General features: G+C 41.4%; 2 protein-coding genes and 2 long non-coding RNA genes across 4 annotated transcripts in view; 2 read left to right on the top strand and 2 right to left on the bottom strand.

Moving 5' to 3' along the window:
- LOC138963928 (receptor-type tyrosine-protein phosphatase mu-like) overlaps positions 1-22,317 on the top strand; it is a 500,599-nt gene that overhangs the window by 236,607 nt on the left and 241,675 nt on the right. The window lies entirely within an intron of this gene.
- On the top strand, positions 1,572-7,713 carry LOC138963930 (probable ATP-dependent DNA helicase RecS). The gene is made up of 4 exons (XM_070335792.1): positions 1,572-1,919; positions 3,384-4,283; positions 5,097-5,244; positions 7,140-7,713. The coding sequence occupies exons 1-4, from the start codon at positions 1,845-1,847 to the stop codon at positions 7,628-7,630; spliced, it is 1,614 nt and encodes a 537-aa protein (XP_070191893.1). The 5' UTR covers positions 1,572-1,844; the 3' UTR covers positions 7,631-7,713.
- On the bottom strand, positions 7,561-16,361 carry LOC138963934 (uncharacterized). The gene is made up of 3 exons (XR_011454963.1): positions 15,972-16,361; positions 15,508-15,793; positions 7,561-7,698 (listed from the first exon to the last, which is right to left on the bottom strand). It is a non-coding gene; the product is annotated as an uncharacterized lncRNA (long non-coding RNA).
- LOC138963932 (uncharacterized) lies at positions 10,560-12,574 on the bottom strand. Its single transcript, XR_011454961.1, has 3 exons — positions 12,471-12,574; positions 11,793-11,881; positions 10,560-11,544 (listed from the first exon to the last, which is right to left on the bottom strand). It is a non-coding gene; the product is annotated as an uncharacterized lncRNA (long non-coding RNA).

The following is a 22,317-nucleotide window of genomic DNA, read 5'->3' on the forward strand; positions in this document are numbered from 1 at the left end:
GTGTATTCATTTTGAACTGACTTTCTTTAATACCTTCCTGGTTCTTCCAGACTGGCTGTCGACAGACTGTTCGGCGAACGATGACTGTACGGTTCTCAACTCAGAATGTTTCCAAGGCCGTTGTCTCTGCTCACCTGGCTACTACTATTCTCAAGGAAGAAAAGTTTGTTCGGAAAGTAGGTATATTTTGGGGGGTTAGTTTTATGTGCTGATGAGTATTATGTGACATGTATTTTTGAATGAAAATCAAACCTTTTGGCCTGAGATAAAGGGTAGCAGGTAGCTGATGTATAAAGGTACACATTTATATAACGGGGAAAAAAAGTTCGATTCAGTTTGTGTTGTAAAAGTTGACACCCCGGTACAAAACTTTATAGAAAAGTAATCTTTGAGAAAAAAACAATCACATTGACACATCAAAGACAAGATCAGAATCGTTTCAAAGAAGCATCAGACTTCAGCTAAATGAATTGAAAGATAAACTGAGAATGAAGTTGATCTGTTTCATGTCAATCAAACTGAAAGAACCATTCTAGGGGAAGGGTATACGAGCGTAGGGTAGGAGGTAGGGACCAACGGGGATGGGGGTGGGGGGTGGATAGGAAAGTATTGTGGGGTAGGGGGTAGGGTGATTTGAAGAAGGTAATTAGGTAGGAGGAAGAGGTTAAGGGGGAGGGGATACAAGGAAGGTAGCGTAGGTCTCCTGGTGGGGGTCTTGGGGCAACGCCCCGAGAGCTGAAGCATTTTGACCTTGTAAATATGACTTTAACCCCTTCTTGCATGTGAAAGATAATTTGTGCATGTAAAGAAAAACACACTTGTGTCCATCTCACCTGGGTAAATTTTTTTTTTAATGTTTTTATTTTATTCTATTTTTTGTTTGCGGAGATTTGGATTGCCTGGTTATGTATTGTATGTGCTCCTGTACCTTACTTGCTGTGAGCAGTGGCTGTTATCTCTTCTGGCGTTAATCACCCCACGGAAACTAATCAGAAAGCTGTCCTGTAGCCATCTGATCTTCTTCCTCTCAAATTGGTTATATTCTTCTTTGACAGCCTTGGATCCTGGATCTTCTGATTTTTTTTCGAGATGTGCTTGATAATGGTCTTTTAATTTTTTTTTTTAGCTTGCCCGCAGGAAGACCTTCAACCCAAACTGGTGGAATACCCTGGTGCCAACCTGACCAACAATGACTTAGCTCCATTCACCGTACTATTGGGTGCTGACTCCTGCAAGGAATCCTGCGCCAATAACCCCCAGTGTCTGACGGCGGTCTACCTCAAAAAGGGCTGGTGCTACTTGAAGAACGCCACCAAACTTACGAAAACAGCAGGCGTCTGGGCCACTGGGACCGACACGATTTTGTGGCAGAAAACCTGCGCTTGAGCGTGTTGTTCTCACTCCATGTCCGTAGTTTGAACGTAAATATTTCGCTGACGTTTTAACACCAACATGCGAAGTCTTTGCGTCAAGAGCTGGTATGCATGAGTCGAGGTTTGAGACTTAAGTCCGGGATACACTATAGCCACACCCTGAATGTAGTTTATCTCTTAACGACTCCATCTTGAACACAAGGCCAGTACTGTAACTGCCCTTGATACGGATCGATCCAAGGGGGGACAATCTCAGTCATCTCAAAGAGGGAAATCCAAACGCTATCAGCTTTGTTCGATTTTATGGGCTTGGACGATAGAGAAAAATAAGAAAAGCTAACAGTGGGGTAAACCTGGACGAAATTGCTATCAAGAACGCAGAATTGATTTTTTCTGATTTTTTTTGTTGCCGTAAGCGCCATGTTTATCGGAGCAGGAAACTCTTCCAGAGTGAGGCCCTTTTGTTGATGCATGTCAACATCAGATGTGCGAGACGCGAAATTGTGCCGCAAATTCAGTTTTAGCTCGACACGGGAGTGCACAATGGTAAGTCGTTGCTATTTTTCACTTTATTTGACATGTCTTGTGAGCAAAATGTGTTGGTTACAGCTGTGCATGCTGTCAGTGTTCATTATTTGATTTCAATTACCCAGCACCGTCAGTTTTCCTTTGTCTTTGAGGCCGGTTGGAGAAGATCGATCGAACTTGTTTTAAGCTTTTCACTTTGCAGTATTGTTAGTCCCATCTAAAACTTTTAGAAGGTTGTGTTGAGGTTTGCACTCCTGCTTCGGCTACCAGTAAGTTCGTCACACGGTAGATTCGTCACCGGTCCCGGTAACTTCGCCACAGTAGTCCGAGCGCGGCTCTCTCTCTCTCTCTCTCTCTCCCACCTCCTTCCACCCCTCCCTCTGCTCACATTGAGTTTCTCTGCCTCCTTGACAGTGAGGTTGAAGTGTGTGAGTGTGTGTGTGTGTGTGTGCGACGGTGTGTGTGAGTGTTTGTGCGTGTGTACGTGTGTGTGTGTGTGTGTTTTAGTGAGTGTGTGTGTATGTGCGATGGTGTGTGAGTGTTTGTCAGTGCGCCGTGTGTACGTGCGTGTGTGTGTCGTGTGTGTGCGTGCTTGCGTGTCCGAGTCATGGATGTGGGTGTGTACGTCTCTCTCTCTCTCTCTCTCTCTCTCTCTCTCTCTCTCTCTCTCTCTCTCTCTCTCTCTCTCTCTCTCACTCTCTCTCACTACAGGCTGTTGAGAACTGCTCAATGAGTAGATCTCGGGTTTTAAAATAACAACGCTCGGACTGTGTCGTCTGAAAACTGCTCAGTTGAGAACTGCACAATGAGTAGATCTCGGGTTTTCAAATAACCTCTCTCTCTCTCCCTCTCTCTCTCCCTCTCTCTCTAAAAAATGTGAATCTTGAATCTCTCCCACAAATCAAACATCTGAAAGCATAAGCTCTTTAGCATAAACACCCGCCCACCCCTGCCGGTAACTTCGTCATAGGTGACGAATCTACCGTGTGACGAACTTACTGGTAGCCCCTGCTTCCACCCCCTCCCCCGCTCTCAAAAGAAATTGGTAGAGAAAGTTTGCTTAAGCCTCCCCCCCCCCCCCCCCGGGCCCATCCCTCTTCAGAAAATCTGGCAGAGAAAGTTTGCGTCACAGCCTGGTGACTCCCGAAATTTTTAGCTGAGAGTCAGCTGAGAGTGAGACTCTCTGAAAAAAATCCTACCGGGAACTCTGAATCCATTCTTTTTTTACTATAGAAATGGAGATTTAATAAGATGAGTTTAAATTCCATTCATACAGGGGAACAAATGTTGTGGTTAGGTAACATGTCCAAAAGAAAATAGGGTCGGTAGGCAGATAAAAACATGGTTTTTTTATATTACTTTTTTTTACACATTTTCCCCCTTTTTGACTTTCAGTCTCTAATGTTTTGGTTGTTTGTGGCACTGTTTTTTTATTACTGTATCACCTTTGTACACTTTTGATACAGTTTTCTTTGCTTTCAGGACCCAACTTTGCAGCAAAAATGTGTCCAACGTTTCAACAAACAGTTTCATCAGGACGTGCATAAACTGCGCCCACTTCAGTCTCTGACCATCGACCACCTACTTAAGAAAGAAGACACCATCTGCATGCTGCCAACTGGCTATGGCAAGTCACTGATCTACGAAATTTTGCCTACCGCTGTCAATGTTTGCCATGGGGAAGATGAGAAAACTCTTGTGCTGATTGTTGCACCACTGAACGTCATCATTGAGCAAGAGCTAAGAAAACTTGGACCAGTGTGTAAGGAACTGACAACCGGTAATGTGAAAGAAGTAAAGATGGAGATTTCCAAACTGCAATTCAACATTGCACACCCGGAAGCAGTTGTTCGAAACAAAGAACTGAACGAATTTCTGTCATCATTGCCACCTGATATTCAAACGTTTATAGTCATCGATGAAGCCCACTGTGTGCTTGAATGGGGAAGTGAATTTCGACCGGCATATCATGAGTTGTCTGCCCTTAGAATCCTGTTGCCCAATGCACCTGTCCTAGCCATGAGTGCAACACTGACAGTGGATTCCCAACAACAGCTGGCAGACTCCCTTCACCTGAGAAAGCCCCAGTCAGTGCTAGAACGGCCTGCACATGCTTCTACGTTTCTGAGTATAAAGCAAAGACCAGCATCAGCAGATACAATGGAGGCCATTGAGCCATTGCTTGTGGAACTGATTGTACAGAAACAAGACTTTCCGTTAACAGTTGTGTACTTCAATGGCAGCCAGAACTGGGTGGGACTTGCATATGAATTCAGTCAGCGGTTTCTTGGGGAGAAGATGTATGCAGGAGATCATCAAGATCTTCAGCACGCCAGGGTTGTCCAGTTCCATGCTTCTGTTGATAAGGGAGAAGATGAAGAGGTAACAGACAATAGTTGTGATGACAATTTCCAATCATTGTAATTAGGATGCATGGTTGTGTACTTTAAAAAGTGAGTTGAAAGGGAACACCAAGTCAAGTTTTGCTAAATTGACAAGTAACCTGGTAATTATGGTAAATATATTGTATAAATGCTTGGCACCCTACAGATTTTTTTATGTGTTTTCTATTTTTTTTATATATTTTTTTTTTATGTTCCCATACAATTATCAATGGTTACAGAGAAACCCCTCTAATATAAACTGTGAGGGACAGTCCTATCAGCATCTTTCTCTTTTTCTGTGTAAACACAGTGAAGGGGATAATGTGGCATATAATTTACAATATGATACTCCCTAGCTGTGATTCCAGTCCAAGGCAAATATGATGACACGGAAACTGTATCATTCCTTCAAAATATATAACTGACTTGGTGTTCCTCTTAAAATGAAATGAAGAAAACAAACAGAGAAACATAGATGTTAAGTGTAACTGTAAGTATTTGTTTTATTGCTTTCTTACAAATCCAAGAAAAAAAAGAGAGAGAAAAAAATACAGCTCCAACAGTGAATTAAAAAAACCATCATAATTGTAAATGCAGGAATGTACAGTTGTTACAACATGATAGAAAAAGTTTTAAAGGGTTTCTGTAATTCTATATTGTGTCTAATATGACATGCTGCACACATTCTGATACAGTAATAACTACTAATCATAATTCATACACTACTAATATCTCCAGCACTAACTTTTTGATTTACATTTTCTGTACCTTTTTAAATTTTACAATATATGTTCTGCATCTATTTCAATAGGTACGCAAGATCATCTGGACAAATCTCAGTAGAGACCCAGCTGAGAGTCCTTTGAAGATGGTCTTTGCCACAAGTGCTCTGGGGATGGGTGCAGATCTACAGAATGTGGTGCGTGTTGTCAACGTTGGAACACCTAAAACTGTTGAAGGTAACTAAAACTGTGTACACTCCTCTTAGTAAATACTTTATAACTAAGAAAGTATAAACAGAATCAAAAGTCCAGAATGTGTTCACCAGACTATCTGATTTTAACCCCATTAATGAGATCATTTATGTTTGAATAACACCTTAACATCAGCTGATATCAATTGGTAAAAAGAAAACACATAAAACTAAGCATACAAATGTTTTTAACCTCTCGTAATTAATGTTTTATTGTACAAAAAGGAGTATAAGCCCCCCCCCCCCCCCCCCCCCCCCAATTTGTCTGTTTCTGATAACATAGCTAAAAAAAAAAAAGGTCGGTAGGTCGGGATTTTTTTTGTTGTTGTTGCTAGGGTAGAATTCTTGAAAATAACTAAAAAATACAAGGAGACAGGACTCGCTATAGATAGATTTATGTAAACAAAAGTGTTACAAAGGGTATAAAATGATTGTTTTACCTTGTCTGAGTCGTCTGTTACTGTCGTTTATGTTGTTCTTGGGTAGTACGTAATATCGAAACCGGCATCGAAACCAACTGATATATCGAAACGGACCTGTTCATGTTTTTTGACACATCGACAATATTGTCATCTTGGGTACTGGTATGAGCAAACCGAGCAAATCAATCGAGAGACAGAACAACATCATTAGCCTACCGCGGTCGCCTCAGTTCCTTAGTGGACTGAGACCAAACTGACAAAGCCACACACAGATAAGTTTAAAAACTAATATATTCATCTTTTTGTCTGTTTGTTTGTTTGTCCGCTTGCAAAGGCAATTGTGCCGACAATTTTGCGACGGTTTTGTACAATCCTTTTTTAAGTGCTTTAAGTTGAACCTTGTGTTTTTTGATTTTCTTACCTACAGCACTGGTGGTCAATTTGTTTCTGATTTTTTTTTTTTTTTTAGTCCCAGGAACGATAACTTGGTATGCTTGGTCAGAATGTGCTTTCGGTTACCGCCATGCCGTGCCGTTTAGTGTGTTGACACAACTTGCCAAACTGATTGATTACTTTATGTTTCTGCGATATGTTATAAACAATTTTTCCTGTGGGACACTAAAGTACGTCGTATTGTATTGTATTGTTTGCTTTAACTTTAAGCACTGATCAGCTATCATCATTAACGGAAAATCAGGTCAGTTTCGATATTTCAGTCGGTTTCGATGGCGGTTTCAATATTTTGGCCGGTTTTGATAATACGAACTACTGTTGTTCTTTTCTTTCCGACATATTTTTGGGTGACTCTGGGCCTGGCACACAAAAAAAGTTCAGGTCAAAAAATAGGGTTGGTTGGGGTATTAGAAAGACAACTTTTTTTGGTTGGCCTGAACAGAATCTATAGTCCTCAACATGTTTGCTGGACTATAACTCCTTAAATGAGACAATTTCAGGGGGAATAGAACCTTGACAATTAGTAAAATGAAAACACAAAACACTATGTACACCTTGTAATGAGAACATCACAGTCCTGTTTAAAGTTACTACATGTACAGCTTTCTCATCCAGATTTTATGTTATTTTTCTGATTTCCCCACTGTAAGGGATAATATATTTCAGAGCCACTGACAATAACAATAACACTGAGTTAAATTAAAATGATAATACAGTATCTCAACCAGTGTTTGTTTTCCTGTGCAGTATACCTCATTTTCTTATTGTTGTTTTACTGCAATAGGATGTAACATGTAACAAAATAAGACATACTACTACTAGTGCATAAATACCACTGAGCTTTGGTGACATGTAAAATCTACCTTCATGATGTGCAGTGATATGACTTTCAGTTATATACACTGTACCTGTCAACTCAAAGTCAGAAAAAGAATGCCATAGTATTTATTTAAGATAGTGAACAATATTTTCATTACATGCTAAAATGTTTGTTCTTGTGTTCCAGCATACGTGCAACAGACAGGTCGAGCTGGAAGAGGAGGAGACACTTCAGCAGCCATAATGTACTACAACAACCAAGACCTTGGGGTGCCTGCCGTGACAGACACAATGCGGGCCATGTGCAGAAACACAACTGAGTGCAGGCAAAGTTTCCTGAACAAATGCTTTGGGTTTCCAAGTCCTAGCGAACCATGTTCTTCTGGTACAATTGTGCATTGTTGTGACATTTGCTTTTCTCAGTTCGGAGTTAAATACCAGCTGCCATTTAACAGTCGGGCAAAGGAATGTATTCGCAGCTGCCTTGTGGATTATGTTCAGAAAGACACTACTCACACTTTAAGAAAGACTATAACCTGTTCAGTTATCCAGCAGATTGCTGCAATGTCCAAGTCTTTTAACAGCTCAGATGACTTATGCAGAGAGTTCAACCTTGAACGTTCAGTGGCAGAATCTGTGTACAAGATGCTGGCTGCAGTCATTACTCCTCATCATTAGTACAAGTCCATTAAAAGCAAGTAGACACATTGGGTTGATCATTTTGTATTCAACAAAATAAACCAAGTCTGAAATCCACAAAACTGTTCATTAGTCTCAGTATTTATTTTATGTGTTTTTATGTTGTCGTTGTATGTACATATTTTATTGCTTAAAGATACATAAGGTAGGTGTAGTCTCTCTCACAGAATCATCCAGGCTTTCAAGGCTGTAACAGTAATTATGTACTTGAGACAAAACTGTACATTACAGCCACAGTTATGGCCGCGTTGATGAGCAATTAATTTCTGATTATTTTATTTTTTCCTTTGGTAAGTCAACTTCATAAGAACCAAGTCCCACTGAGCCAAATTTCTCGATTTCTCCGCAGAGCATTTGTCAACTAATTGCAACGAGTTTGAATGAGGTGTAACTTTGCGAGCCAACCTTGGTTCAGCACGTGTTTCGAAATGTCTCAGCGCCTTTCACATCAGAGCACAACTTTAAGTTTGTATGTGAAAGCGTTGTGCTCTGTGGCAAGTACTCTGTGCTGCGACTCGGGAATCATGTGAAATATAGAGCAATAAAATATTGATTTCTCCTCAGTGCAGCCATAATTGTGGCTATTTTAATTTGCCTTATTTACAACATGAATGAGACAGTCTCTAAAGCCTAGGTGATTCTGTGAGGGAGACTTCACCAACATGCCCCATGATTTTGAAAGCTTTGAACAGCTTTTGAAACCAGGTAAAGAACACATACTTAATAATAAACTGAGACACTTACAAGTTACACAATCAACCATGATTACCACAATGGAAACAATATCTTGGACTTTATTCATCTGAAGTACAAGATCCCAAAACTGAATTAAACATGCAAAAATGAAAAATTAGATAAAAACAATAAATGCAATCAAAGGGTATTTAAAAAAAATCAAAAAAAAAATATCAGTTGTGAAATATTCCCCGACTATGGCAAACAGTTAAATTTAATCTTCTCAGGCCAACTTTTGTGTGCTCAAACATGCAAATCGCCCTTCGTAGTTCTTATTATGATGTGATCTTACGCTAAATGTCAAAACCCTAAGATCTGCCTTGGAAAGAATTACATGGAAAGAAATATCAAAAATGTGCTTCCAGGATTTGATTTAAAAAAAATTCTATTTCTTTTATGTAATTACATATAAAGTCTTGCAATTGGGACTATTTCCAAAGGCTAATCAGAGCAACTAGCAAAAAAGTGAGAGAAAAATCAAGAAACCTTACACTACCAGTCTTGATACAGTTGCCTATAACCCTTACAGAAAAAAAGGCCCTGTGGCGAGCCTCGCAGCGAGGTCGCAGCGAGCCTCGCTGCGAGGCCGTAATTTACCATGCAAATTAAGTTTGCTGCGACTAAGTCGCAGCTAGCTGCGATGTAGTTATATATCCTTATATGGAGATCCCACCCGCGAGCTTGATGTGATGAGGTCGCGGCTAGCTGCGATGTTCCCTGCGAGCTTGCCGCGACCTAGCAGCAGCTAGCCGCGATGTCCTGGACCCCTTACTGTGAGCTTGCCGCGACCAGGTCACAGCTAGCCGCGACCAGGTCACAGCTAGCTGCGACCAGGTCACAGCTAGCCGCGACCAGGTCACAGCTAGCCGCGATGTTCCTGGGATCATGCTGCGGCTTGCCGTGATCTAGTCGCAGCTAGCTGTGATGTAGTCGCAGCTAGCTGTGATCTAGTCGCAGTTAGCTGCGATCTAGTCGTGGCAAGCCGCGATGAATTATTATAGACCCAAGCAGGTTACAGCCGCGGTAACCCGGACCTGTTCCTGATAGTCACAGCTATATACCGCGATTAGGTCGCAGCTAGCCGCGATTATCTCACAGTTAGCCGCGATTACCCGGACCTATATGTGGTAGTCACAGCTATATATCCGCGACCATGTCAATGCTATAGCTAGCAACGACCAGGGTGATCGAGCCGGGATATCCCTGGCCTGTCCTCCAAATTCTTACCACGTACAAGCTTTCCTTGAGCCAGCTGCAGCTACCTGTGCAGTTGTCACGGTTTACTGCGATGTCCATGAAATCATCAAGCAACGACCTTCAAATTTCACAGCAAGTGAGCTGCAACCTAGTGATGAGTGATAACTTACTGCAGTTATGCAGGAGGAAATGCTTTACCAAACCCTGAACATTGTTTAGATGGTTTAAAGTCCCAGTTAAAATATACCTAAACCCTCCCAGAAAAATGCTGCAACCAGCTTGTGGGTGCATGCAAATCCTTTCGCACTGACAGGCCATTGTGCTACATACATTCTAAATTGACTAGAGACAGAAGCAGTTCAACACATGCAGACGCATATTCTCAAATGTAAAACAAACAATTGGTTTAAATTCAAATTATTTAATAAAAGCTCATTTGGCATAAATTCAGATTAAATAGAGCAAGCTGTATCCTGCGATCAGGACGAACAAGTTCATCAGAGTTCACAATTTGTTGCCGAAATACAAGATCGCCAGCACTAGCAATCGCTCATGCTGTTTTTTTTACCAATGTCACATGGGTTTAGCTAAAGGTCTCGTGAGTAATTTTTTGTTTAAACATAAACAGCTGCTTAACCTTTTTTTCAAAGTTAATTGCAATACACCCTAAAAGTAAAAGTGTAGAGCTAAATAAAAAAAAGTTTGGTACTGAATATCAGCGATATAGTTATTATGAAAAACTATATTTCGAAAATGAAATCAAGACAGTACATTACAGGCTAACCAGTACATAATATGTTGCATACCTACCACGTAGTGTATGCACTCTCCAAGAAGTTCTCCCCTTCTTAACCCAAGGTGGCTGAGTGCATCAGAAACAAAATCAACAGAGATGAGATTCTTCCGCTTTTTCGCGGAATTCTGCTCAAAAGTTGATCCCCAGGACCGTTTTCCTGAATCGTCCAGATCCCTTGAGAAAAAAAAAAGGGGGGGGGGGGGGGGGGTAGAGGTTGATTATCAAAAATCTGACCTGCCAATGACTGAATCTCCCAAAAGACTAGACCGGTTTTTGATTGTCCGGACCGACAATACCTCCGACAAAAAAATCTCCGCCGAGCTCAAAACCAAAAATCTACGAAATGAACTTTAGACCCGTGTACGAACTGTCCATTTGGGAACAAGTTTCTCCTCATCATCAGTGTCTTCATCGCGGAAGTTCCTAAATGGGCTGATTTAGTTGTTGACTTTAGCCACTTTAGCAAGATGGCGTCGTCAATGCTATTGTTGGCAGAAACAGAACATGCTTTAGCTTCTGAAATTGATAAAGGGCTAAAGAACAAATGGGTTTGGGCGTGGAAAGACGAAATTATAACTACCGAAGTGAAGGGACGAAAACTGTCCATCCGTCTCGGAGATTCGGTTCAAAAGTTGAATGTTCGGGGAAGGCACAATGCACGTGGTGTAATAAAGTACTGGGCTACAAATAGAGAGGCAAGAGTGTGTTGAAAGACCATTTGACCACATATTTGTCCTTGTGTGCACACTTGTGTTTGTCAGTCTGTGAGTGTGATGTTATTTTCAGTGACTGTTGTTGTTTATTTGTGAGATTCATTCTAGAAATGCATGAACAATGCCCAAAGTTCTAATCAAAATATTCTGCTGATAAGACTCATTTCTGAGCAATTTTTTTTTATGTAAATGCTAAAAACGCATCAGCTTCAGCCCCCTGACTCCCACAAGGGGCGTTGCCCCTGGACCCCAAACTTCCTTTACCCTCTTATGTCAAAATTTGGGAATCTCATCTCTGAATCAAGATCTCTGACAACCTGAAGAAATGCTGTTGTTCCTGTCTCCCCACTGAGGTGCTCCTTGAATTGCTTCTCCGTGCGATCAATGACACCACCAATCCGATCCACAGGAAAGGTAACTTCTGGGAAGAGCTTCTCAAACCAGGAGTGGACCTGAAAAAAAGTCAATATCAGTCTGTGTTCCAAAAGATAATATACCAGTGCATGAACTATGCTGCAGTATAGTAAAAGGGACAGCCAAAGAAATAAATACAAATTATCAATGTCTATTATTATTTTGTAATTAATTTTAGTGGATAAAGAAAAGACGCAAAGGATTGCTAGCCTGTTTATAAATACATAAGCATATCTATAAGTATAAGACAAAAAAGAGTTGTGATCAACCGAGTACTTACCAGTACCACTGAAGAGGGCTTGCCACTTTGCCTCTGTAACTGCAGCAAAACCTTGTTTGTCAGCCCCGGTCGGTGGATTTGTGCATGCGTGTCATCTGGAGAAAAGAACAAAAAGTAAGTTATAACAATAACATCAAACACTACTTCTGCAGAAAGAAAAACACCATTCAAACTCAAAGAAGAAAAGTCAGTTATTTCATTTTCAATAAATATAAAAGCAGCTACCAGTATTTTATAAAAAAATATATCTGTAATATCTGTTTTCTCACACGAAATAAGTCGACATACATGTGCGAAACATTGCGAGTCCGCAAAACGTTCTCAGAGTCAGCTGGTGAATTCTACTTTTGGTTTCCACTCAGCTGGTGCAAGAAAAGAAGAAGTTATGTGACCAGAATAAAATCAGTTTTTGAACAATATGCAATGTTTTCATTTCGTAGATGCACCAGAAATAGTTTTTTTTTTATATCTTTAGATACATTGTCAATGATTATTTTCGTCATTAGATTCTATTGGGTTAGAGAAAAAAACAAAAGCGGTTCGTAACACAACCCTTCCGCTTGAAACACAGACAGGCCATCGAAGTCGAACCGCTTCGTCAAATTCAGTACACAATACCTTCTGTCATTTCGTACATCCGCCATTAAAAACATTCAATCAATACTTTAATATGTCTAAACTTACCGAACAGAACATCTTGAATCGATGTGCCGGACGAAAAGAATGCTTGGGTCGAATTTGTTGAGTCGGTAATCGCGGCTTGAGCCACCGGGCGCCATTTTCAAAACTGCAGACAAAGCTATTCGAGCCTCGTTTTGGGCGTCTTGCTCGGAGGACACATGTCGGACTGACTTCATTTTTTGCTTTTTTAAAGAAAAATTCGAGCTGAATCGAATGGTGTATTTCATTTGGCAGTGTGATAAAGTTGTCGGTAGTTTGATTTTGAAAACTTCAACCGCAATTTTTGGTCACTTTGTTTTCCAGTTCTCAAAATATACGAAATTATAGAGCTAGCTCTGCTCTTTCAAAACACCCATTGTAGTTTCTTTGACGCGGAGCAAGAGAGCGTAAAGTACGACGACCGAACTGAAAAATGTTGCGCATCACAGCGCGCGGAGGCTGTGTGAGGCTGAACGGTACTTCAATAAAATATTCATACAAAATCACATAGTAAACACAAATTAACTAACGAAAATGGTATGTATTTTGATGTGGTATACATTTTTTATTTTATTCGGTGAATTTCTTTACATTTTTGGCATCTTCAGGTGCATTTCTCTAACCTTCAGTCATCGGTTGGTGGTTCTAATAACCTTTAAAACAGCATGGTCTGGTCCTTTGAAATGGGGTGGAAAAAATCCCGATTGCGGCTAGGAGCTAAGTGATACAAAGAAGGTTTGGGGTTTACCTATAAGATCACAGAAAGACCAGTGGACGATACCTTCCGCCTGTGATCAAGACCTGGGAACACATAGGCCTAATTATTGCCGTATTAGACTATGTATGCTTGTTTGTCTAAAAATACGATAAGTATGGTTTAATGATTATAACAACTTTACAACTCTGCATTTGATCAATGGTAACCGCTTTTGTCATTACACATTGAAAGAAGCATTTGGTTTAATGTTTTGGTAAACTTTTTAATGTTGCAACGGTCAAATGTATGGAGTACACCTTTTTTTTCCTGAAAATATATGCCAAATTTGTTTGAGAATACTCCAAGCGCAAAACAGCTAAGGTTCCAGCTATATTTTTTAATGGAATTGTTTGATCGTCACACTGCCAGTTAAAATTTCTCTTGTTTGTTGGTGTGCAAGCTATATATAGTGCTTCCATTCGTGTGCTGTCCATTATAATATGCTCTGAATCTGATCATTTCTGTTAAGTCTTTATAATATAGGCTGGTTGTACACTTTGAGTTTAATGGGCAATAGTAAACTCCCTAAGCTAAATGCAGTTAGCAACACGTCACCATGGTAGTTGGTACTTTCTAGCTCCCAAATTTTAAAGAAGCACAAGATATACACTTTACCTGATTTTTAAATGGAAATGCAACATGCCATATAAACGGTTGCGACCATCTTTGTGAAAATATAATACTCGAGTTTAAAGGTGTTTGTCTACATTTTTATACAGAAATCGGCATCAAATACTAAGTCTAGCTATTCCCTACAAATATCAAAAATACACTCCCCTTTGATCAGGATCGAAGGACGAAGCCAGGTTAGCCGATTGAAAATTCATGAAAGTAATGCAGCGTAGTACGATATCCTTATTTGGCAAATGCCAAGGGCAAAAGTCCTCTCAAATACCATGCATTTTGTGCCTTTAACAAAACATCGTGGACAGCGCTCTAATACACTGTGTCAAACTGTTGCTGTGATTGTGTGGGTGTGGCTGTCAGCATAGTGACATGAATTTGATTGGTCGATATTTATAGTTAAAACACATGCTCTCTCCACATGGAAATCAAAACATTGGAAGTGTTATACTGTACTTCTCAAAAATAAAAACTTTTTTTTTTACATTTATTTTTATTTTGATAAAAAAATTTCCCCATGCTTCATTCATCATCTGACATAACTTTTTAGCGAAAATCTAACCATAAGATTATTGAAAAAAAAGCAGAAATGTAGACGACCTTTAAGCCTTGAATTTTGCTTCAACAACATTTTGTGTGAAACTACAGAATAAAAGTCTCTGGCAGTTGGTAAACAAACAAGAATTTCGGGCTGCTGATTTATACATCCCTTTAACAGAAGAATTAATGCCAAAATACACTTTTTGCTTAAAAACAAAAGAAAATATTTACTTTGTAATATGAAACATATTTCATACAGTTTTTTAAAACATGAAGCAAGCTGAGTGTTATGTTTCTGAATAATATTTGCTGCCACCATGTCTCATTCTTGTGCCAAGATGGTAAGAATATTTGCAAATAGGGCCACTCAGAGAGTCAGACACAATAATCGCTCTATAAGCAGGCCCCTCCATATGATGTTGAAAAAGCCTCCATTAAGGTCGCGGCTAGCTGTGATGTTGTTCGGAAACTTACGCCAAGGTTGCAGCTACCTGCGAGGCTCGCGTCAAGGTCGCAGCTACCCGCGATGTTGTTGCGAGGTTCGCGCCAATTGTCGCAGCTAACTTTGATGTTGTTGTGAGGCTCGCGCCAAGGTTGCAGCTACCTGCGATGTTGTTGCGAGGCTCGCGCCAAGGTCGCAGCTACCCGCGATGTTGGCGCGAGCCTCGCACCATGGTCGCAGCTAGCCGCGCTCTTGTCGCGAGCCTCGCGCCAGGGTCACAGCTAGCCGCGATGTTGTCGCGAGGCTCGCGCCAAGGTCGCGGCTAGCCGCGATGTTGTTGCGAGGCTCGCGCCAACATCGCGGCTAGCCGTGACCAGCTGCGACTAGTTGCTGCGATGTGTTTAGATCGCTGCGACCTCGCAACGAGGTCGCAGCGAGGTCGCAGCGACTTTTCTTTTCTGTAAGGGAATAATTAGGGCAGCTGGTTTCATTTAAAAAAAAAGTTGATATCTCTTGCCTGAAACTAAGTACACTTCATAATTTAAATTACCACTATTTTAAAACCCGAGTAATTTATAATTCCATGCAAAGAATGTAATCAGTCAAAACCATGCAACATGAAGAAAGTTTGGATCAAAACAGTGTTAACTGGCAGGCTGAACTGGCAATGTAATCGTGCAAGTGAAAGACAGGAATACCTTCTGGTGCACTTTTTCCTCAACAGGTGTGAGGGAAATGACATGCTGGATGAGGGACAGCTTCTTCCACCTGCACTTCATGATGGTGGCATACACCATGCCAAGCACAGCGGGCAGCTGCTCAAAAATGGTTCCACTGTGCTGTTTGAATGTTTCTGAAGAGGGACAGTGTAGGCGAGCAAAGTATCTAGCAGAAGGTGGTTGCGTGAAGTCAATTCACCAACGACAGTGTCCCATGAGAGATGATAATTGCTGCGTCTAAGGAACATGCTACTGGTTTGTGTTGCTGAAATCAAATAACGAACACGCGTGTGAAAGAGCAGAGAGGGACGGCCGTAATCATTGCAGTCAACACAATCTCCTTGCAAAACCTGTCGAATGAAAAAGAGCCAAATGACATGAATGATAAAGAACCATAATGATCATTGGCACTCAATTGAGAAAGGAGAAGAGCGAAAACTTACCATTGTGGGTTCCTGTGTAGAGTAAAAACTGAAGCTCTGAATTTCTCACAACTGCTGTTCACAATGCGGCCGTCGTGAAACCAACAACAACAAAGGGGCCTCACTCTGGAAGAGTTTCCTGCTCCGATAAACATGGCGCTTACGGCAAAACAAAAACTCAGAAAAAATCAATTCTGCGTTCTTGATAGCAATTTCGTCCAGGTTTACCCCACTGTTAGCTTTTCTTATTTTTCTCTATCGTCCAAGCCCATAAAATCGAACAAAGCTGATAGCGTTTGGATTTCCCTCTTTGAGATGACTGAGATTGTCCCCCCTTGGATCGATCCGTATCAAGGGCAGTTACAGTACTGGCCTTGTGTTCAAGATGTTAACGACTCCTGCATGCCGGCCAAGTAAGCTTGAAACGGACATACACCAATAAATATCAACAAAACCAAAAAAAAAAAAAAAACCATTTAAAGTCGATTTGAACCTCATTTAGAAACCAAGCACACCAGTTTCGTTTTATTCAAACTCTAACAGGCTAAGAACGTAAAGGCCACTCAAATGAGCGCGTCCCCCAAAACTGATCGAATATAAACAAAGTTTTCCATTTAGGAATGGTCCTATTTTGAAATTTAGTCGTTTCTTGAAGACAGGGCTCCCCAAACTGTGTGTTAGTGCGTCCTTTGCGCATTAAATGGAAGCCGAAAAATCGTATTAGAAATTTTTGAAGGGGGTTCGCGCGACGCACTCAAACTGAAAAGAGCGGGTCCCGGGACGCCCTAATTGTCGTGATCATGCGCACCGGCAGTACTGATATTCGGACTGTAACCGTCTGCAAGTTTTTATACAGAATGGAAAAAAACGTCAACATCAATATCACAGACGATAACATTTCTTCCAGCTATTTCTCTTGACGGGCGCAATGGCCAAGTAGATAAGACGCCGGCATCCCAATCGGAAGGTCGTGGATTCGAATCTCGGCCGCGCCTGGCGGGTTTAGGTTGGAGATTGTCCCGATCACAGGTCAACTGATGTGCAATCTGCTAGTGCCTCATCCCCCCTTCGTGTGTACACGCAAGCACAAGACCAAGTGCACACGGAAAAGATTCTGTTATTCATGTCAGAGTTCGGTTGGTTATAGAAACACGAAAATACCACGCATGCATCTCCCGAAAGCCGCGTATACATGTGCGAGTTTGTCTCGACACTATTTACAAACGCTTCTTTACGCAGTCACATATTGTTTTGTTTTCAGCTGATTGTTTCTTTACAGTATGTCAAGAATCGGACCTTCAACCTAGTCTCACGGAATACTGGAACTCAAACCTGTGGTATCATGACTTTGCATGGTACGTCAACTCTGATCCCTCAAAATGCCAAGAACTGTGTGTCAAAGAGCCGAAGTGTCGCACGGCCGTGTTGAGTTTGAGTTGGCTTAATGAAAATGCGTGCTACCTGAAAGAGATCACAAAACTAACCACAGCCACTGTCTGGGAAACTCGTACAGAAGGTGACAACTGGATTCTGTGGCAAAGAACCTGCGCTTGATGGCTGAGCAGCTTCGACTCATTTGAGCAACGACCACTTTTTGACAATCTCTTCATCCCACTTTCTGAGAGCTAACAAAGGATATCAGAAATGTCCATTTCAGAGATATAACGTGCCACTAAAAGTAAGGGAGAGGACCCTATATTGCAAATAGGTCACAGATCTATGCATGTAACCAATGACGTAAGGTCGTTAATGTAGATAGAAAATAGTAAAGGACCGAGACAAGAACCTTGTGGTACTGGTTGTTTTTACAGAGAGAGAGAGAGAGAGAGAGAGAGAGAGAGAGAGAGAGAGAGAGAGAGAGAGAGAGAGAGAGAGAGAGAGAGAGAGAGAGAGAGAGAGACAAACAAACAAACACACACACACACACACACACACACACACACACACACACACACACACACACACACACACACACACACACACATCCCGTTTTGCGTACACAAAGAAATGAGGTAGACGTGATACTGACAAGGAACACAGCAGGAAGATGTACCCGCATTGCTTTGTATGCGTGGGTGAGTCTGTACACGGATACTTGTGTATGTATGTATGTATGTATGTATGTATGTATGTATGTATGTATGTATGTATGTATGTATGTATGTATGTATGTATGTATGTATGTATGTATGCATGTATGTATGAACCGGCACGGTTGGCCTAGTGGTAAGGCGTCCGCCCCGTGATCGGGAGGTCGTGGGTTCGAACCCCGGCCGGGTCATACCTAAGACTTTAAAATTGGCAATCTAGTGGCTGCTCCGCCTGGCGTCTGGCATTATGGGGCTAGTGCTAGGACTGGTTGGTCCGGTGTCAGAATAATGTGACTTGGTGAGACATGAAGCCTGTGCTGCGACTTCTGTCTTGTGTGTGGCGCACGTTATATGTCAAAGCAGCACCGCCCTGATATGGCCCTTCGTGGTCGGCTGGGCGTTAAGCAAACAAACAAACAAACAAACAAATGTATGTATGTATGTATGTATGTATGTATGTGTGTACGTGTATGTGTGTATGTGTGTATGTAAATATGTTTGTATGTATGTATGTATGTGTGTTTGTATGTATGAATGTATGTGTGTATGTATGTATGTAAATATGTATGTATGTATGTAAATATGTATGTATGTATGTATGTATGTATGCATGTAAATATGTATGTATGTATGTTCACTGCAAGCTGAATGACTTCTGACTGTATGCAAATGTTACAATACGACGATCATGGTCATAAAGTTGATGTGAAGCAAAGAGCGTGTGAAACCGGCACCCGTATGGTTAGGTTTGAAGACAAGTGTAATGTGTGCTTGCTAAAACTGAAGCTAGTTGGGATTTTTAATCATTTTCCACAGCGTGACTACATAATTATTCTGGGGCAAACAAGAACAGTATTTATTTATTTTTTATTTATTTATTTACGAGGATTTATATCGCGCACGTATCTCACCACACAAGGCGACTCAAGGCGCATGTTACCTATTAATGCCGTGTGAGATGGAATTTTTTACACAATATATCACGCATTCACATCGGCCAGTAGATCAACAGCCTATAGGCGCTGCATCCACCTTTCACGGCCTATTATTCCAGGTCACACGGGTATTTTGGTGGACATTTTTATCTACGCCTATACAATTTTGCCAGGAAAGACCCTTTTGTCAATCGTGGGATCTTTAACGTGCACATCCCAATGTAGTGTACACGAAGGGACCTCGGTTTTTCGTCTCATCCGAAAGACTAGCACTTGAACCCACCACCTAGGTTAGGAAAGGGGGGAGAAAATAGCGGCCTGACCCAGGGTCGAACACGCAACCTCTCGATTCCGAGCGCAAGTGCGTTACCACTCGGCCACCCAGTCCCATTTGTATTGAAATCTCAAGACGAGTGCAAGCGTACTGCCTGGTCGGCAAATACGCCTGTGTATACAGCGTGTCCTCAATTCTATCATGTCTACGTTCATGACATGAAAAGAGCAGGCAACCACAATGTGGCGGCACAATATTAATTTTATTTGCCATGGATAAAAAAAAAACCCACTCATTTTCTTTCATTTACCGTCCGGAATAGGCCGGTTACTCGCTGAGTATACGATCAGGAGAAGGTGAGTGTTTTGGGAGTGAAAGGGATCTTTCAAAATGTATGGTGTTGCGTCAAAGATTGCACTGAAATATTTTTGTTTGTGTAACGTACACATCTCCCATCCACTCACTATTTCCATCCCCTCCCCCCTTCCTGTAAAACATACTCTACTCTCCAAACGCACCCTGCTGTGCATTCTGTTCCACTCAAGCGTGACGTAAACATGCAGACACACACAGTCACATGCACGCGAACACACACACGTAAACACACATGCGCGCACAAACACACACACACACATACACACACACACACACACACACACCCATGCACGCACGCACACTCATACACAAACACACACGCACATACACACACACACGCAAACACACAAACACACACACACACACACATACAGACACATACACACACACACACGCGCGCGCGCACACACGCACGCGCGCACACACGCACGCACGCACGCTCACGCACGCACACACATACACAAACACATACGCACAAACACATACACACACGCACACACGCACGCACGCGCGCACATACACACACACACACACACACAAACTCGCACTCGCACAAACACACCCACACACACACACAAACACACACACACACACACACACAAACACACACACACACACACACACTAACATTCGCTGCTTAGAGAGAAAGGGAGGGTGAGAATATCAGAGGCTCGGGCAACGTTTTTGTTCACATTGAAGATACCGCATTAGTGCTTGCAGTAGGCAAATAGAGACGAATCACATTCTTCCTGGTTAGACTAAATATATTTAATCTTCATCAGACCGAATCCGAGTACGGAGGTCGACACTGCTAGAAGGCAAGTAGAGGGCACAGAATGACGTTGTGTCGCGCTGCACTTTATTTTGTCGCCTGTATGTTTGTTCCTGCACAAGGTAAATTTCTCTCTCTCCCTCCCCCTCTCTCTCTCTCTCTCTCTCTCTCTCTCTCTCTCTCTCTCTCTCTCTCTCTCTCTCTCTCTCTCTCTCTCTCTCTCTCTCTCTCTCTCTCTCTCTCACTCTCTCTCGTTAGAAAGACAGACAGACAGATAGATAGATAGATAGATATGTTTGGTTTTGATTATCTGCAAGATAGATATTTTGAAACATAGGAAATGCAAATGGCGGCCATAATTACTATTTTGCTGATCTCTACTTCCTGTAGCAGTAAATCAAAATCAAACATACGTAGACGGGTACATAAGGATGTAGACAAACTGGTGCGGTGATACCCTCCTCACTGCCAGGTTCCAATAAGTCACAGTATGTATCTTAAGCGAAAAAAACCCGACTTACTTTAGTAATTAGCACATACATCATGTATCATGTGTTTGATCCAGTTATTCGCGGTAAGCCTTATATCAAAGAAAAGTGCAGAGTCTTGGGAACACAACAGTACCACAATCAAGAGTACGGATCAAGAAACAAATACGCAAGTACTTCCGAACGTAACAGTTTACCAGAGACATAGATAGAATATGTCTCTGAGTTTACCTACAAGCAAATAAGCATCATTCTTGAAACTAGCCATTTTGTATTTGTTCAAACATACAGATAGAACAGAAATGTATCGAAAGTTGCTTTTGAGCCTATGCTCAATGCTGTACGTGTCTTCCATGTAATTAATTCGAAAGAGTTGTCTTTCTTTTCTCCATGTTATGCATTATTGTCTCTGACAAACAAAGAAGGCCTCATAATGCATAGAATCTTTCTGTCTGTCCCATCTTTTGAAATGCTTGTATGAGATCTTTTAAATTGGATTACATATGACGGCTTATTACTAGCGCCAGAACCAGATAATTTAGATTCTCATGTGAAAACGTTAATTTTCATGAAAAAAGTACAAATATCACTGAAAGTTACCTTTGTTTTTTTATTTTTATACCCAAGATAATGTGGATTTTTTTATTTCTTTTGAGTTGAACATTACAATTTTCATTAGATAAATGTACTTACAACTTGAGTGATCATGTTTAATTGTGGATTAGTTGTGAGTATACCAAGTCCAAAACTGAAATATAAAAGCTGTCGGTTAACATTATCACTCCTGATTTATACAGAATATTTGATAATGATCATTTTCACGTGAAAATGTTAACCCGAGGTTTTGGAGCTGGCAAGCCGTCATACTTGAACCCTCATAATAGACGTTTTCTTCTTGGGCACTTTATTCAAGTTGCTTTGAATTTAAAACAACAACAAAATTCTAAAAAACCGACTATTCCACCAGCTGTTATATAGCCAAACTGCTCTTTATGAGCCTTAACATGCAGATCCAACCATCCGCCTCCTCATTTCATCGATGTTTGCCACATCGTGCCATATCTGACTTTTCTTTCATTTTTTTTTCATTTTCATTTTCATTACTTTATTGTTCCATCGCTGGGAAATTCGGGTCGCTTCCTCCCAGTGGAAAGTTAGCAGCAACAGAGTCGCGCTACCCAGTTGTATGCGTGTTCAGGTGTAATCAGCCACCTGCACTTATGGCAGAATGAACGAAGTCTTTTATGTACCACAGTGGTAACACGGGGGTGGAACGGATACCGTTTCCGAGTCTGCACATAAAGTTGACCCGTGTCCGTCCCGGCCCGGATTCGTACCTGCGACCTTTCGACAAGTCCAGTGCTCTACCAACTGAGCTACCGGCCCCCCTTCAGCAAGTGAACAACATTAATGACTGAAACATAGATATTTTT

The sequence above is a fragment of the Littorina saxatilis genome, linkage group LG4 (assembly GCF_037325665.1).
Source record: "Littorina saxatilis isolate snail1 linkage group LG4, US_GU_Lsax_2.0, whole genome shotgun sequence".
Lineage (NCBI taxonomy): Eukaryota > Metazoa > Mollusca > Gastropoda > Littorinimorpha > Littorinidae > Littorina > Littorina saxatilis.